The sequence below is a fragment of the Dendropsophus ebraccatus genome, chromosome 8, assembly GCF_027789765.1.
Source record: "Dendropsophus ebraccatus isolate aDenEbr1 chromosome 8, aDenEbr1.pat, whole genome shotgun sequence".
In the NCBI taxonomy this organism is placed as follows: domain Eukaryota; kingdom Metazoa; phylum Chordata; class Amphibia; order Anura; family Hylidae; genus Dendropsophus; species Dendropsophus ebraccatus.
In genome coordinates, this window is record NC_091461.1 from 23,029,513 (window position 1) to 23,046,502 (window position 16,990).

General features: G+C 43.7%; 1 protein-coding gene across 3 annotated transcripts in view; it reads right to left on the reverse strand.

The window, feature by feature from the left end:
- The window catches only part of DNMBP (dynamin binding protein), an 85,934-nt gene that overhangs the window by 34,574 nt on the left and 34,370 nt on the right, over positions 1-16,990 (reverse strand). For 2 of the 3 annotated variants that reach the window (XM_069980013.1, XM_069980014.1), the window contains exons 2-4: positions 16,258-16,404; positions 15,255-15,377; positions 10,757-12,775 (exon numbers count right to left, since the gene is read on the reverse strand). In XM_069980013.1, coding sequence (XP_069836114.1) covers positions 10,757-12,775; positions 15,255-15,377; positions 16,258-16,402 — 2,287 coding nt within the window. In that variant the 5' untranslated portion in view covers positions 16,403-16,404. Of the gene's footprint in view, positions 1-1,493; positions 3,139-10,756; positions 12,776-15,254; positions 15,378-16,257; positions 16,405-16,990 lie in introns of those variants that run through there. The other variant, XM_069980015.1, reaches the window with a different exon arrangement.

Below are 16,990 nucleotides of genomic sequence, written 5' to 3' on the forward strand. Positions count from 1 at the left end.
GCGTTGCTTTCCCTCTGCTCTCCAATCAGACAACATGCACACCCAGCCGAGAGGAGTATGCTGAGTGTCCCTCCAGTGTACTGTGTCCCTCAGTGTCCCCCCGCCATCATCCTCTCCAGCAGTCACAGCCCGCACAGCTCTGGGAGTCGGGTCATGACTAGAGATGAGCGAACCTGCCGAGGTTCAGGTTCGTATAACCCTGAACTCTCGGCGTCTGATTCCCTCTGTTTGCGGCCTCCGAGAAGAGGGTGGATCCAGCCGGAGGACCGCCTGGAAAACTGTTATACAGCCATAGCCATAGGCTGTATCCTAGTTTTCCAGGCGGTCCTCCAGCTGTATCCACCCTCTTCACAAAGCCTGCAGACAGTGGGAATCAGACGCCGAGAGTTCAGGTTCATACGAACCCGAACCTCGGCAGGTTCGCTCATCTCTAGTCGTGACATCACCATTTTATCCAGGAAGTGAAGCCTTGATGCAGTAGTAAGTGCCGGGAAAAAAGCGCTTTAAAAGCATTTCCCGTAAAAAAGAATGTATATTGGTAATTTGTATAACTTTTGGGTGGGGGGGGGGGAAAGCATAAAATACTTTAATAAAAAAAATTTGCCAGACTTCTCCTTTAAAAGGTCTAGCAGGATGACATCCTTATTTAGAACCAACTATGGAGTCAATGACTCCTCACTATTGTCTATTTCTAATTGGAGGACGCACAAACAACCTATTAGATCTTAATGATATGTGCTGTGTGTACATGATAGCAACAGAAGATTACAATGCAATAAAAGTCGACGTGTACATGCTCTGTACAGATAGATGGTGGCCCTCGAAATCCTTACTTTAGTAGGCCCAAGGTATGCTCATCTGATGCCAAGCAGCAGTGTAGCAATCCCAGGAAATGTTATATAGTTATAATGGTGACTGGTTGTCACCGAGCTGTCCCAAATACAGACCTGTGCAAGCTATAATTGCTGCTATGTAGGTTGTGTGTGACCCAGGTTTTTCAGAATGACATAAGAGGACAGACATTTATACCCATCTAATTTACTTAGAGGAAGCCCAGATATGTCAGATCCCACACTAAGCACACACACTACTATAAACCTATAAAAACAGAACATACCTGCAAGTGGTGGATCATTTCTGCTGAGTGCACAGCAACACTAACAGTCCCTACCCACACCTAGAAAACTAAACCAAGTAAACCTGAAATACGACATGCCACCAGCGTAGCACATAACATGAAAAGTAACAGGCAACACAAACCATGTCCACTACTAAATGTGGAAAAATGTCCTTCTCCTGACCAAGAAGGCTGCAATGGCATCTCAAAGAAGAGGCCAATGGGTAAACTATTGAGGACTGCAATTGAGATATAGAAGGTCTCTACACGGCTAAGTAATGAGAGAATATAAGCATACATGAGCAGTGCACTGAAGCTTGTACAGCAACACAGAGAAGTTTCACACGTTAAAACAAATGCTAAAAAAAAAAAATACCTTGTTTTTTCTTCCTGTTCTGCACAAATTCTGAATGTCGTAGAGTGCTGGGTGCCGTCCTTCTGTAAATGCTATTCCGTTTCATTGAATTTGTGTTAGACGCCAATTCAGTTAGCTGATCTATATGTTGAGGGCTCCCAGATGAATTGTCATCCTCATGGTTATAATAATCCACATCCTTACCAGACCTGTTTCTTGACCCTTGATTTTCAGGGTCATCAAACTCATGATACCCATCACTCCTCTCTGGTCTGTAAAGAGGACCATCAACTAAATCGATCGTCATCTGATCTTCCCAAGAGCTGCCATATTGGTCTCTCTTGAAATTTGGCTGTTTATGAGTATTTTTAATCCCACCGTAATCCCTATATCGATCATCTACGTAGTCTTCTTGTAGATCCTCGCTGTTAAAATATAGGTCAACTCCTTCTGGAGGATTGCATTCAAAATCATAAGCCATGCGTTTAGATGAGGTAGAAGGCTTGGCCTCAAAATCCAAAGATCGACTTCTGTCATATGTTCGGTCCTCAATATACCGGTCCAACAACTCTTGATCCTCTATTACATCAATAGAATCACAATCCAAAGGTAAGAAGTCATAACGCCGTGTGGTGGTCTTCTTGGAATTGCTTGTTGGTCCAGGATCTGTTTTATCCCTTTTGTAATCCACAAAGTCCCTCTCGGAGGGTCGACATCGACTATTTGAAGTCTCAGGATACCTAGAAGAACCCATGTCCTCACCTCTCGTATACTGGTCCTTCATCCTCCTATAATCCTTCTGTTCATAATCAGACCTTTTCCGTTCAGTATAAGGGTCAGTCCTGTAATCTCTGACATCTTGGTCGGAGTATCTCTTTTCCAAAGGCTGATGTCTCATTTCTGTCTCATAGGATCGGCCTACTTTTCTCTGGTGATAGTCCCGATAATAGCGGTCATCATCTACAAGGTCCTCTGAACAATAAGTGTCGTATTTCCTCATATATCGAGCATCTAACTCTCTGGGGTCTTGATATGAATATCTGTAGTCGTTGTAGCCGTCATGGCGTTGGCGCCTGTCTCCATTTCGCCCACCATCATGTCGGTATTTAACAGGACTAGTTCTAATGTTCTCCAGAGTATCATATCTTTCCATGTTTGTCCTAGCATCATAATACTCCTCTTGAGACCTCCTGTAGTAGTCATCAGGCACTCTATAGTCCTTCAGCATTTTGTCGTTTGCTCGGTTTACATAGTAATATTGATCTTTCCTCATGGGCAAAGTTCTGTGTTCTTCAGCATATCTCTTCTCCCGATACAGCCTTTCCTCCTCTAGGATCCTACGTTTTCCTATGGTCGGGCAGTCTTCATACTCCCAGCTTGGCACATGTATATCTCTCCCAGGAACTGTAGACTGAGTTCTTGATGTGCGGTAGTGTTCATGCTGCAAGGCACACATCTTTGTAAGTCAATTGTCTTCTACGAGCCTTGGGCTGGCACCCAACTATATGTCCATTGTGTCCACATCAGCCCAAGGAAGAAAGTATGAGTGCACAATCCACCCTGCGGTAAAGAAGTATCCATTGATCAGGCTACTCTCCGGACAGAAAAAGTTGTATCTCATGAGCTTTCGGCATACCTGCAGACACTCCCTTCTGTTCCTTCTTGCTGAAACTCAAACCCTAGCTTTTTTTCTTTACTCTCAAGCAGCCTATCCACACACAGGGACAGCCTCTCCCACCTGATTCCAGAATTAATCAGTAACCAGCGTCATCTGACCACAGCCTCTTGATGAGTCCTTGAGTTTCATTGGGCAGAACCTTCCATCATTTACATATGAAGGCTTGGTTTTCCCAAGCAGCAAAACTGGATGAATTGCTTTGTTATGCTAAACGTCTCAGGAGGCCGAGAAGAAACAGCTCTGGTATGTAATGAGACGACTCAGAGCACAGACGATGTAATACTAATAAATGGCAAAACACAGAAACCTAATAAAGCAACTCAATAAAACTGCAATAAAATATAAAAAAAAAATTAGGTAACCTCAAGATCGTAAAGTTTGTGTTGCACTAATAAAATGTTTAATTCGGCCCAGAACAGTCATATAGAAATAATTACCTGAAACTGTGCGACCAAAAATAGCTACAAAGTAATAATTATACAGTTTATAAAAAGCAAAAACTACGCAAGGGCCGATGAATCAATGATCTGTCCAACTAGAAATATAGAACTATAATTTATAAAAGAGCAGAAATAATAAAGTTAGTTCTATCCTGGGGCTAAGTTAAGGGGGCGTTCACATCATGTTCTGTCCGCAGGCTACAGAGATAAAAGTCTGAATATATAAAGAAGGCATTCTAATTCCGCCCCCATACACTTAAGTAAAAAGTTTGCACACATCTTTAATTTCGGCCAATCTGAATGTTCATGTGTACGAAGGGATCGGGAGAGATACCGGCCGGCACACAAATTTTTGGGCCCTGACATACGGATCGATAATTGGCTTGATTTGGTCGATTATTGCTCTGTGTAATAGAGACAACGGTCAGCCGATAAAACAATACAATTGTCGGGCGCTGACCGCACATCGCTATGCTTTAGAGCAATGCATGGGCGGCGGCTGATGATTGCCCAAACACCTGAAACCTTACCTCTCCCTGCTCCCGGTCTTCCCTCCTGTGCTCCGCAGCTTCCCGGTCCCAGTGGCTGCAGTGCCTGAGTAGCCTGTCAGCTGACAGGCCGCGGTAGTCCCTGCCTAGGACTGGCTGAACAGCCTGTCAGCTGACAGGCCAGTCAGACGCTGCTGTCGTTGGGACCAAACAGCTGCGGAGCACAGGAGGGAAGATTGGGAGCGGGGAGAGGTAAGGTGTCAGGTGTTTGGGCAAGGGCTGCATGGACATCACTAACGATGTCCATGCAGACCTTACTGCCCGATTATCTGGCCGTCTAATAGGTCCAATTTACTAAATGGGTCCAGTTCACTAAGTACTAACAGTACTCTTTGTCTGACAGCTACTGATGGTATATGGGCACCTGAACATAGATACAGATAGGAAGATTTATTGTTCACACCAATTAGTATTGTTCCATTTTCATAATGAGAACAATTCTCCATGTGAAAGGAGGAGGTTAGGATGGGGAATAACCCTGAAAGGATGAAGGGTCGATGAGTTAAGGGATTGGATAGTCCAGATTACCATACAACATACAGTAGGAACCCTACACTGATACCATTGTTATCAACAACTGGATAAATGGATAATCCCTGTTTCAGCACAATCGCTATGTCTATGCTACTGGATGATCATATAGTATGAGACAAAGTCATTCACTTCACTCACATGGGTAGGGTGTATAGTGTCTATGATGCATGATGGGAACATTTCTATAGGACACCATACACATCAGAATGATAATTCAGCTGGCACCTACTTCTTCCAATTCCACCATATATATGGTTATTCAGCTACACATTCATTTCAATGGGCAAAAACAACCCAGTCTGATCAGACTATATGGGAATAAGGTTGCCTTTATGTAATATGTGAGCTCTATATGGTAGTTTTAGTACAACTGATTAGCACTATATGGCGGTATCATACATGGCAGCACTGTATTAGCACTATAGGCAGTAATATGACTAAATAAAGCACTTGTGCCCAATCTGCAGCCTCCCCAGCCATCTTTGGCAAAACTACAATTCCCATCATGCCGGGAAACCCTTTGGCTGACTATAAGAATTGTAGTTTCCCAAGAGCCGGTGGGGCTGCAGGTTAAGGGGGTATTATATGGCATGGGTGCTTTATGGTGGTATTGTATGGGCTGTACATTGTCCTGGCACTATATGGCGGTATTATGTTGGCCAATATTGAGAGAATTAATAATTGTCAATAGTGAGTGAATGCTTTTTATTTTCCCAAGGCCCAAGTCTCTATAAAACTGGACTGCTTCACCTGTGTGCTGGATCGGCACCAACTCTGTTCAAGACACAACCTGTCTCCACATTCATGACCAGCAGACAGCGAGAGAGGCCGACTAGCCTGAACCTGCGTTGTCAGGAGCGGAGCTGTGTCAATACATCCTCTATTATCAGCCATGTTCACAATGTAAACCAATAACTTGATTGAGTCACAGATCCGTGCAGCGATTCACAGGCAATGTGCTGTACAGGTTATGTCATAGAGAACAACAAGCCGTGCCATACCGTGCTGCGTGCCGTTCCAATGAAGGATCAGCAAGCATTTTTATCATCCCGTTCCGTGAGATACACAAGACTAATGCCGATTGCAATGTGCACATTTATGGGGCATTTCTTATCGTGATACCCCAGCCGGTTCTCTTACATTCAGGCCTGATTACATTCATGTCCTATTACAGCTCCATCCATATGGGGAGAGGCAGGACCCCCACTGTTGTGTTTGGTAGGGGTCCCAGTTTTGGCACTGAACAAATGCTTGTTCTTCGGCTGATTGGATCCCTTGTGCAACCCATTTAATGCATCCATGCCAGTCGCTCCTCGTCCTGTGTAAACCGGTGACGTATATCCGACAATGATGCAGTGAATGGGCCACATAAGCGCTCCAGAGACCTGAAGATTTAGTGAATTGCATCCCTTCACCTTTTTCTGTGTTTTGGACCCAGTCCAGTTTTTTGGTTACTTAACTTGTGTCCCCATCACAAATGGCACTCTAGACACCTGCCTACACAGCCTAACCAGTGTCAGACTGACCCACCAGAGAAATGGAGGATACTCCGGTGGGCTCCCAGCTTTAAAACACTGACTGACATGTTGTTTCTAGCTAGTTCTTCATTGGTGGGCCCCCAGAATAATTTCCTCTAGTGGGCCCCAGATACCTCAAGTCCAACAATGACCCTAACCATTGTCTCAACCTAGGTGGTTTTCCATTCAATGGCAGTTCGCAAAGGTGCAAAAAAATTTCTGCAGATATGACGAATAATTATACAGATAAAACCAACATTACAGGCAGCTAATGATGGTTTTGTATGAGATCTGAAAAAAAAAAATGGCTGCTCTCATTTAGGAACAGTGCCACTCTTCCCTACAGGCTGTGTATGGTACTGCAGCTCAGCCCTATTAATCTGAATGCTGCAGTGCCAGATACAGCCCATAGAAGGAAGTAGCTATGATTTTCTAATCTCACACAACCCCTTTAAGGATAAAACAATAGTTTCACAAAGGAAAGGAGAAACGCACCCTGTTAGTTCCAGATCTTGGAATACGGCTGTGTACCATCCAAACCCAGGGAATAAATAGAGTCCAGGAATGTTTGGATAAAAAGACGTAGAAGTGTAAAAAGAAGCAGCAAAACATCTACGGAGGAATACAAAGATCCAGGACATAGCTTAGACCTGTGCGAAGAGTCAACCTCCACGTATCAGGCTCAGAAATGTAGACGGGAGATGTGAAAAGTTGGCCCAAACCTCTAAAATGTACTCTCAGTACCGAGCGGAAAATTCATGTAAAAGGCGGGGTTCATTCTTAAAATCCCCACTGACTGGGCACGTCCGATTATATAAAAGGCAAAAGGCAGATACAGAGCGGCCGTATAATATGGAAGTTTACAAGACTTAAAGCAGAAGACTAAAGAGAACACAAAACTTTCTATGAATTATAAAAGCATTTGTGGCACAGTTGCACCTGCTAATGTCACATGATACTGGACAAAGATTTGTGGGTAGTGGACTATTACTTACAGAGATGTGATGGATATGTTGACGCAGTAAAAAGTTTTTTCTAGACTTAAAGGGAATAGGTCACTAGGTTTATGTTGCCTTAAATGAGGGCAGCAAAAAGTAGTGATATAAATGCTGAACAGTATTACTTACATCATTTTGTTCAGCAGTTCTGCTAATATGCAGGAGAATAGGATTGTTGTCACACCCCTCCCCCAGATGCTGATTAACAGTTGACTGCCTGTACACAGCATGGATAGATAACTGCCAATTAGGAGCTGGTGGGTGGAGTTTTCTGCTTCTCATGAATATCAGGGACTACTGGGCTCACGCACATAATGGACAAGACTACTTATTGTCCATATTATTCCGGAGGATATCTCTGGATAAGCTGCGCAGAACAATGTACGTGATACATCTTTCTGTTTAGCTTCTCTTTCACTAGTTTATGCTACCCTGAGATAGGACAGCATAAACCTACTGATAGAACCTCTTTAACATTGATCATTTAAAAGTGATCAGATGACTAAATACAAGCTGACCTGTCAAAGAGGAGTTATGACGTACTTGACACTGCTGCTCCTGCCAGGTCACAGAGACGCATAGAGACCGATCTGCATATTATCTGTATATTTTTGGCGAGATCCATTGAGTTAACGCTCAAAACATCAACAGTTCGTGCTATAACAGTCTATAATACTTAGTGATCATACTGTAAGGGGGTCCTTCTCTCTAATGTAAATGGGCTAATAAGACAAACCATTCTTCAATAGAATCACCATCTGCATTTGAGCCCCTTATGATATGCTAGTCGGGCCACCAGTGGTTTATAGTGTATAGTAAATGGACTATTCTGTACCAGTGGGTCAAACATATAGTTCACATTTTAAGCATTTGTTTGTATTTAATGTTATGTATTCAAACCCACTTTTTTGTACCTACAGTGCCCTAGAACCCATTCATACATTCATAGATTGCACATACCGATTACACCACACAAATACACACAAACAATATAAACATACCATTACCATCAATCTCATTGCTGACGCCCCGTGACATTGTATGCCTATGTGTAACATAGAACGGCCTGTAAATACAGTGACGGGGGAGGAAACATGCTCTGGTGACAACTACAGAGCAGAACATCATGACATAAGGAGTCACAGATCTGTGAGCTGGGAACCTGGGCTGTGGACATGAATAGCAGGGCGAGTAGTCATACAAGTACATAACATTCCTGTGTCTCATACCATGTCCACCGCCAAAACAGGTGTGTAGTACTGATAGGAACACCTGACATGACACCATCTACATATATAACATCAAACTCAACTACACCCAGTGTACCACCACCAGGGACACTTATCAATAACAATATTTCCCTTAAAGGGGTTATCACATGTAGCAAACACGGTAAAACCAGATGTATACCATATACATATATGTAGGGATGGTACGAACCCGAACTCTCGGTAATGATTCCCGCTGTCTGCCCGCTCCGTGCAGCGGGCGGATCGCGTGGGAGGACCGCCTGGAAAACTGGGATACAGCCATAGCCATAGGCTGTATCCCAGTTTTCCAGGCGGCCCTCCCACTGTATCCACCCGCTCCACGGAGCAGGCAGACAGCGGGAATCTGATGCAGAGCGTTCGGGTTCATACGAACCCGAACCTCGGAGAGTTCGGACCATCCCTACATATATGTAAAGGAATGCAAATATGTGGTTACAATTTATAACAACTGTACTGTTTTTCACCCCCCATGGATCTGACCACTTCCTGGTTTCATTCTGAGCTGTAATCATTAAACAGTGAACACACCTCCTCTTTGACTGCATGCACAGTGGAGACCAATTGCCAATACTATTGGGACAGATCAGAATATTACAGCAGACCTGGGCATAAGTGACCTACCTATTTATCTTTGTGGGACAACCCTCTTAGGGCAAGTAATGTATAACAGTTTAGGACAAGGACTGCACGAACATCGCTAACAATGTCTGTGCAGCCCTTGCTAAACAATTATCGAGCCATGTAATAGGCCCAGTAATAGAGTACTAATCACAGTTAGGATCCTATTAAAATTTAACCTTTATTAATTAATAATGATAAAAGATACTCACACCACAAGTGTGCACAACAACAACCTCCACCATAATATTAACGGACCCGAAGTCCACACGCCTAAAATATATAAACGTAACCTATATGCACGCAGATAAGCACAATAAAGTAAGTACTTGGACAATCTATAAATAAATAGAAAACAATGTCATGTAAACCATCTTACTAAAGTGCATGCGTCATACATAGGCTATCTATTATCAGGAGCAGATCCTTATATACGGATAGGTGGTGGGAGTAACAATCCCTATAGCTCCCTATAGGTGCACCACACTACCCCTGCTCGCTCAGGGTGTAGCGGGGTGATCGCCCTAGAAAGGGCGGCCCCTGCCCCTGCCCTGCCCAGTAATAGAGTGCCAATCTAGCAGATCAAGTCTCATTTACATTATCGATCAGACCATCATCGGCCCATATAATAGTACCCTTAAGGGGTTAAGTCTAGGAGGGCAATATTTATCAAATCGTCTAATATCAGTATTCTCCCATTGCCCCATAGCAACCAATCGCAGCTCATCTTTCATTTTACTAGAGAAATATGAGAAATGAAAGCTGAGCTCTGATTGGTTGCTATGAACAATACTGACAAATCTTGCTATATGACATGAAATAAATGGTCAGTATCAGGTATCATAGTTTGGTCACAATTACTTGGGATGAGTCGCCATTATAAGCTGTCAATCAGCAATGGGGAAATAAGTGGCGACAACCACCCCAGTATTGACAACACAGCACAGAATTTAGGGCCTATTGTTCTTTAGAAAGAAAACATGGCGGTGTCACATGCTTTGGTTTCTATAGACACGTCTAGCTATTGCAGGTCACACTTCAGAATCTCTCGGCAGCTGTGAGTGTGGCCAAGTTGTAAGGAGGGGAAGCCGGGTCACATTCTACAGCGAGTCAAGTACAGTAACAATAGCAACGCAGGGTGGGACCTGATATTTAAGAGGAGGCCAAAAAGTGGGCCGGGTGCTGAAAACAGATCTGGCAAAGAAAAGGAGTTTAGCTATGTCGACACCTCCGTACGGGCAATGCTCGATGTTTAGCTAAAATGTTATGATACTTGGGTGTAGAACTATGGCTGTCAGCACGTAACGTGATTACAAGGTTTTCCCTTCCCATATGTTCTCCTACAGGCTCCAGTTTGGCTCCCCCAATATTAAGGAAAAATGGAAACGGCAACATATATAATGATAGGTGTCGTCGTAAATGGTCATTTCCCTGAAAATGGGAATTTTATATGAACACAATAATAAACTTACACCTAATCACAAAAACTGCTGTGGTTCAACCATGGAGGAGACATGAGGGGCTAAATAACAGAAGTGATTGCACTAAAATCACATTGGCACTTTTTGAAACTTTAAAAAGCTGTATGTCTCAACCAAGTTGGATTTGTAATTATATCTGAAACTGGCTAGGCTAAGCCTTATGTGAACACAATGAAGAGAGAACCAAGATACACCTCACCTCTGAGCTGCTGTAGCTCCAGGTTCAAGCTTTCAATGTTTGAGTCACAGAAATCCAAATTCTCAATAGTCTCGGCTCTGGTCATCTCATCCTGGTCTTCATCCTCAAGCATCTGACAAAGCTCCTCACGAGTGTTTCTGTAAACCTCAAGTTCCCTCTCCACATCTTCTATCTTTAAGAGCAAAAATGGACAAGGAGATCCTTGATCTACATCTTCTAAGTCATCAGAGGCATCTGTCATATCTGGAATGTCAGACAGCAAAAAGTTGTCATTGGGTATAGTGTCCTGTCTAGGAAGTGGTTTAGGAGATGGAGTATTTCTTTGACTATGTGGTGGGGGTAAAGGTGCAGGTCTGGCTGGTCGGAGAGTAAGTGGTAAAGGAGTACTCTCTACATATTCATTTCTATGTGGGTTCTGTTTTGGAGAAAAATAGGAGGAAGAGCTGGATTTAGGTAAACTATATCGAGAAGAACTTGATTTGGAATAAGACTTAGGTCTAGGATTAGGACGTGGTGGTGGAGGTCTTAAAGCTCTAAACTTTTCTGGAAATTTCTGATGTTTGGACAGCGGTGGTGATCCTCGGATAATGTCCGTTTCATCATTGTAATCCAGTATTGAAAAATGTCGAGATACTTTGTTGTTACTATTCTTCCGAGGGTTAGAAAGGCTTTTCTCGAATTGAGAAAGCTGCTCAGTAAGCTTAGAGTCCAAGTCAATTAAATCGGGTCCAGAATTGTCATTTGCTGGACTTTCCCTTCCTGTTGGCCACAGATTCGACCAAGAACTTGGGTTATCACTTTTCTCCTTAGAGTTAGTCTTTGGTTTTCTTCTATGGTCCTCCACCCAGTGCACAAGATCTTGGAGTGGAAGACTATTTTTTCTATTGTTTTTGTTTTTTGCCCTTTCATTGACACGGTCCTCAGCTGAGTAAATGTCATCAGTCGTCATTAAAGACAATGACTTCTTCGAAGACCATTTTTCTTGAGCTCCATTGGATAAACAGGTTCTACCTCTTCTGTCTTCAATCTGTGTTGTAAACATATTGTTCTCCTTCGGCCTCTGCACAGGGGTCTCTGATGCCGGAGGACTATAGATCTTACTCTGTGGTCGAGGAGGTAGCTGGGGTTTTGTAGAAGAGTTATTGATTGTTTCGTAATGTCTTACTTCTTTGTTACTACCAACACACGTTTCTGGACTTTGTTTTGTGTCTTGAGATTCTTGAGTTGTTGATACAGATGGTGGATTGTCTATGTGGACGTCCCAATAATGTGGATCTGTTCCGCTAACTTCATGTGTAGGGGACATGTCAAGATAGTTCACAGGAGGATTTGACTCTGACATTTCTGAAACCATTGGCTGTTCCTGACAAGAACTTTTTTCTTTAGTCTCAAACTTTACAAATCTGTAAGGGAAAATTCCCCTATTTCCGTATAGCTCGCCCTCCAGCCAGCCATCTTCCAATGTTCTGATGATTCGAATCCGGTCTCCAACATCAAAGTCAAGTTCTCTCTGCTCCATAGCCTGGAATCTGTAAAGAGCAACCGCAAATGTCCCCTCGTGTTCCTCATCTTCTATAATTGTACCATTGTCCCTCTTATTGATTATTTCAGATGACTCATCATGAAGGAAGTCTTCTCTCTCTTCATCTGAGGGGAGTTCGTTATCAGGAACTCTTAAGGGACCCAGCAGTTCCACAAAACCTTCAGGGAAAATTCCTCTTCTCCCATGTAGCTCCCCCTCAAACCAACCAGGTTCTGGAACGCCAGTTATAGTGATGATGTCTCCTTCCCGGAAGTCCAACTCTTCTTCCAGCTGTGCGGATAGGCCCATTATTGCCTGTGCCTGGCCAATGGCATAACTGGGAAGTTCTACGCTTGTATTTCGACAAAGCTGACGGCTCCTAGATGACAGGTAGAATTCTTGCACACATGATAATGGGAAAAATCCTCTTGCACCCCAACAGCTCCTACCCTGCAGCCAACTAGAAGCCAAGGATCCCTCCAACACCACCAGATCTCCTGCAAAAATAAGAGAGGGGGGGGGGACAAAAAGACAAAACATATTAGAATAAGGCAAAACAATACGAGTATTTATAAACCACAGATTATACTTTGGACTGACCCTCACAATCTAGGCAAATACATTAACTGCAGGAAACATCAGAGTAGAGTGCCCTCTATGGGCCATCAATAATAAATGCATTCTCTCTCAGTCTACTCAGCACTCTGTTCTGAACAGACAAGAAACCTGAAACACCTGTCTGAAGATGGGTCCTCTTTTTGGTTGAGATTCTGGAGTAGTTAATAATTTCATGTTTTTAAGCTTAGCATTGACCTACAAGTTAAAGGGGTATTCCCCCCAAAATTATTTTTTCATTAATATGCTGCCCACCTGTAGCTTTCCAACTTTCCAATATAAAGTTACTATGGATTCTGCACAGTTTTGCTGTTATCTAGCTGCATTCCTCTCCAGCCGCTATACCGACGTCTCCCTTCTGTGCCAGTCACTGCACTGGTTACCCATTAAATATAGAACACAGTTCAAACTCCTCACCCTTACCCATAAAGCTCTCCACAACTCTGCCCCTCCATACATCTCCTCCCTCATCTCCACCTACCATCCTTCCCGTGCTCTGCGTTCTGCTAATGACCTTACACTAACCTCTTCTTTAATCAGAACTTCTCATTCCCGCCTCCAAGACTTCTCTCGTGCTGCACCATTTCTCTGGAACTCTTTACCCAAAGACCTCAGACTTATTTCCAACATCCCCAGTTTCAAGCGTGCCCTGAAGACCCATCTCTTCAGGCGTGCTTATAACATTTCGTAATCTCGTCTCCCTTTGCTATCCCCTCTCTATAACTTCTTTGGTGCTAGTTACACTGTCCTTGTTATCGGAGCTTAGAAAATGGCATGTGACTGGCTCGCCCAGTCACCTATAGGCACTTAGAGATTTCATGTACAATGACTGGAACATTGACAAATAAAGCACTTGATGCCTCTCGTGTTACTCCCAGTCATCCTAGCCTGTAAGCTCTTGAGAGCAGGTCACTAATTTGTTATTGTAATTTATTCATTGTATAATTTAATATATAACCTGTAATGTATTTATATATTTAAATAAGCGCTGCGGAATCTGTTGGCGCTATACAAATAAATATTATTATTATTATTATTATTCACCCCCACGGATTGCATAGAATCATCAGACCTCAGTCCAACCCGACACGCTCCCTGCTCCTGGCCCCCACCCTCCGAGACGGCATCACGTGTTCTCAGTCCCAGCACAGTGAAGTGACTGAGAACACTGATGGGGCGGCTGCTGTTACAGCTGTGCTAATCACTGTCTCCCTCTCTAACAGCAGCCACCCGGCGCACCGTCCAGCACTCACCCGCAGCACACAGCCCCCCCCCCCCATCACCCGTGGCATCCCTCACTCACCCGCGGCAGCCGCCACCCCCCGACGATCGCCCGCGACTAGCTCCGCCACCCGCGATCGCCCACGGCGGGCTCCGACGCCCGCGATCGCCCACGTCCCCCCCCCCCCAACTCAGCTACACCGTCCCCCCCCCAACTCAGCTCTGCTACACAGTCCCCGCCCCAACTCAGCTCTGCTACACCGTCCCCCCCCAACTCAGCTCTGCTACACCGTCCCCCCCCCAACTCAGCTCTGCTACACCGTCTCCCCCCCCAACTCAGCTCTGCTACACCGTCTCCCCCCCCAACTCAGCTCTGTTACACCGTCCCCCCCCCCCAACTCAGCTCTGCTACACCGTCCCCCCCCCCCAACTCAGCTCTGCTACACCGTCCCCCCCCAACTCAGCTCTGCTACACCGTCTCCCGCCAACTCAGCTCTGCTACACCGTCCCCCCCCAACTCAGCTCTGCTACACCGTCTCCCGCCAACTCAGCTCTGCTACACCGTCCCCGCCAACTCAGCTCTGCTACACCGTCCCCGCCAACTCAGCTCTGCTACACTGTCATCATCTCCTTCATTGTTTCAGCTCTGCTACTTCACCATCATCAGGCAGAAGCATTGCATGATGGGATATGTAGTTTTCTATCTTGGATATAGATCGGCTTCTATAAAAACTTGTAACTCAGGAAAGGCAGCAGCTAGAAAGACGGGAGACGGCTCAAAATACTCAGGGGGACTTGGTGAGTAAGGCCAGCTAGGTTTGGGAGCATTACATTTTTTTAGCTCTTGGGGGATAATACCCCTTTAACAGCCTCCAACAGGTAGCACTATAGAGCAAGTTCTTTTTCTTCTGCAGGAGAGCTGCTTTTTATTATTATTTTTCCCTTTGAAAAAAAAAAAAAAAACAGCACTACTCCTGTCCTCAGTTTGGAGGTGGATTTTGCAGCTCAGTTCCACTGAAGTGAATAGACCTGAATTGTAATATCACACACAACCTGAGAACAGGGGTGGTGCTGCTTTTACAATAAAGTAACTGGACAAAAAAAAATCTAACAAATGAATACATTGGATAAAATCTTTACCTCTTTGGAGGCAGAGGGCTCCAGGCTCATGAGAAGTAAAGTCACTTATACTGACGTATAGTTTTTCTCCATGTTTCATAGTCGGGATGGTCAGCGCCTCCACAAAACTTAAAGGAAACTGCCCTATAGACATGGAAGGAACACAGTCAGAAAACTAACTATTCTAAATCACACAAGTACACAAACTATACATTATAGACGGCCTTGGGGCATGCTGTGGGGTCTTACAGAGCACATCAGCTGACTTGGCATGTGCCCACCACAAATTGTGCAGTTTATAGAGAGCTGTTATAAGATTATACATGGAGCTATTATATTAGTATTATTTCAGCACTGCTATGTATGGTGATACTATGTAGAAAACTAAATGTATGGGTAAAGAGGAAAAGGGATTGACCTATTTTTGTGTAAATAAAGCTTAATAAATTTTAAATTTTTTAAAAATCTGTTTTTGTAACAGGTCCCATTGGTCTCCAATGTGTTTTCATCTTGTAATTTTCCTGTTTCTTTGTTAACCCCTATCGCTTGTATAGCGCTCTGGAATTAAGGATGTCTTATAAATAAATAAATAGTATTATTATGATTTTTATTATTATTATGATTATTATTGACTTCATGATATAAAATACTAGAGTCCTGGGAATGCAGGAATAAGAGAAATATAGTTTACACAGTGCACCATCTGGTGGCCATAGATGGAACTACAATAATAGGAATTTCTGGGCTTCCAAATTGATACTGGCAAAATAATTACTTATGTATATAACTACATTTATCTATAATGCAAAACACAACTCTACTGTAAGCAGAAAAGCCTGCTGTGTAGACTGACCCCCTCCTAATGTTATATTCCGGGAGTATCAATGCATTAGAAGACAAAATGTAATATATATTATATATAATATAGAAGTATATTATATATATATATATATATATATATATATATATATATATATATATATATATATATATATATGTGTGAATATAAAAGAGAGGACTGTACCTGTGATCCCTTCTTTATTCCCCAATAGCCAAAATTCATCTATCGAACCCAGAACTTCAATAACGTCTCCAGCAAAGAGTGTCAGCTCCTCCGACACACTGGGGCTAAAGTCAAACATAGCGCGTACCACCGAGCCGGCCTCCATTCCTGCAGGGGACAAAGATCAATCAGTCACCTTAATACTTTGTAAGAAATGATAGCACACACTGGAGACAGTGCAGGCATCTTATATGCCATGATGATATGGGCCTGTGTGTATATGCAGCGTTGTATTGTTATACAGAGCAGGCAGGTGGGAATAGATGGCACATGTAGTAAGCCAGAGCTGGGGTATCAGCTGACTGGCAGGAAGGAAATAGGTGGGGGGGCGGGGGTGGGGGCTGTCAGGATGCATTTTCCTCTCTTATCAGCCAACAAGAGGTGACAACACTAGACAAATGTTAAAGAGGAGTCTATGGGACTAACCAGATAGTTATAGCCGTAACATTACTGTATAATAATAAAGAATATCATTGTATAACAGCCTGGATACTAAACTAATACAAAAGAAACAGCCCTCGGGCCTCCTCCTGCCTCGCTTGCCTGTTTGCAGAGCAGTTTCTTTGCAGAGCGGAGAGCCTCACGAGTTATGAGCACCTGATAGAGAAGTTTATAGGATGAACCAGCCCTAGTCCCTCCAGGACCCCAGATCAGCCACATGAATTGTCTTCTAAGGTACACACTGCGTGTTTTT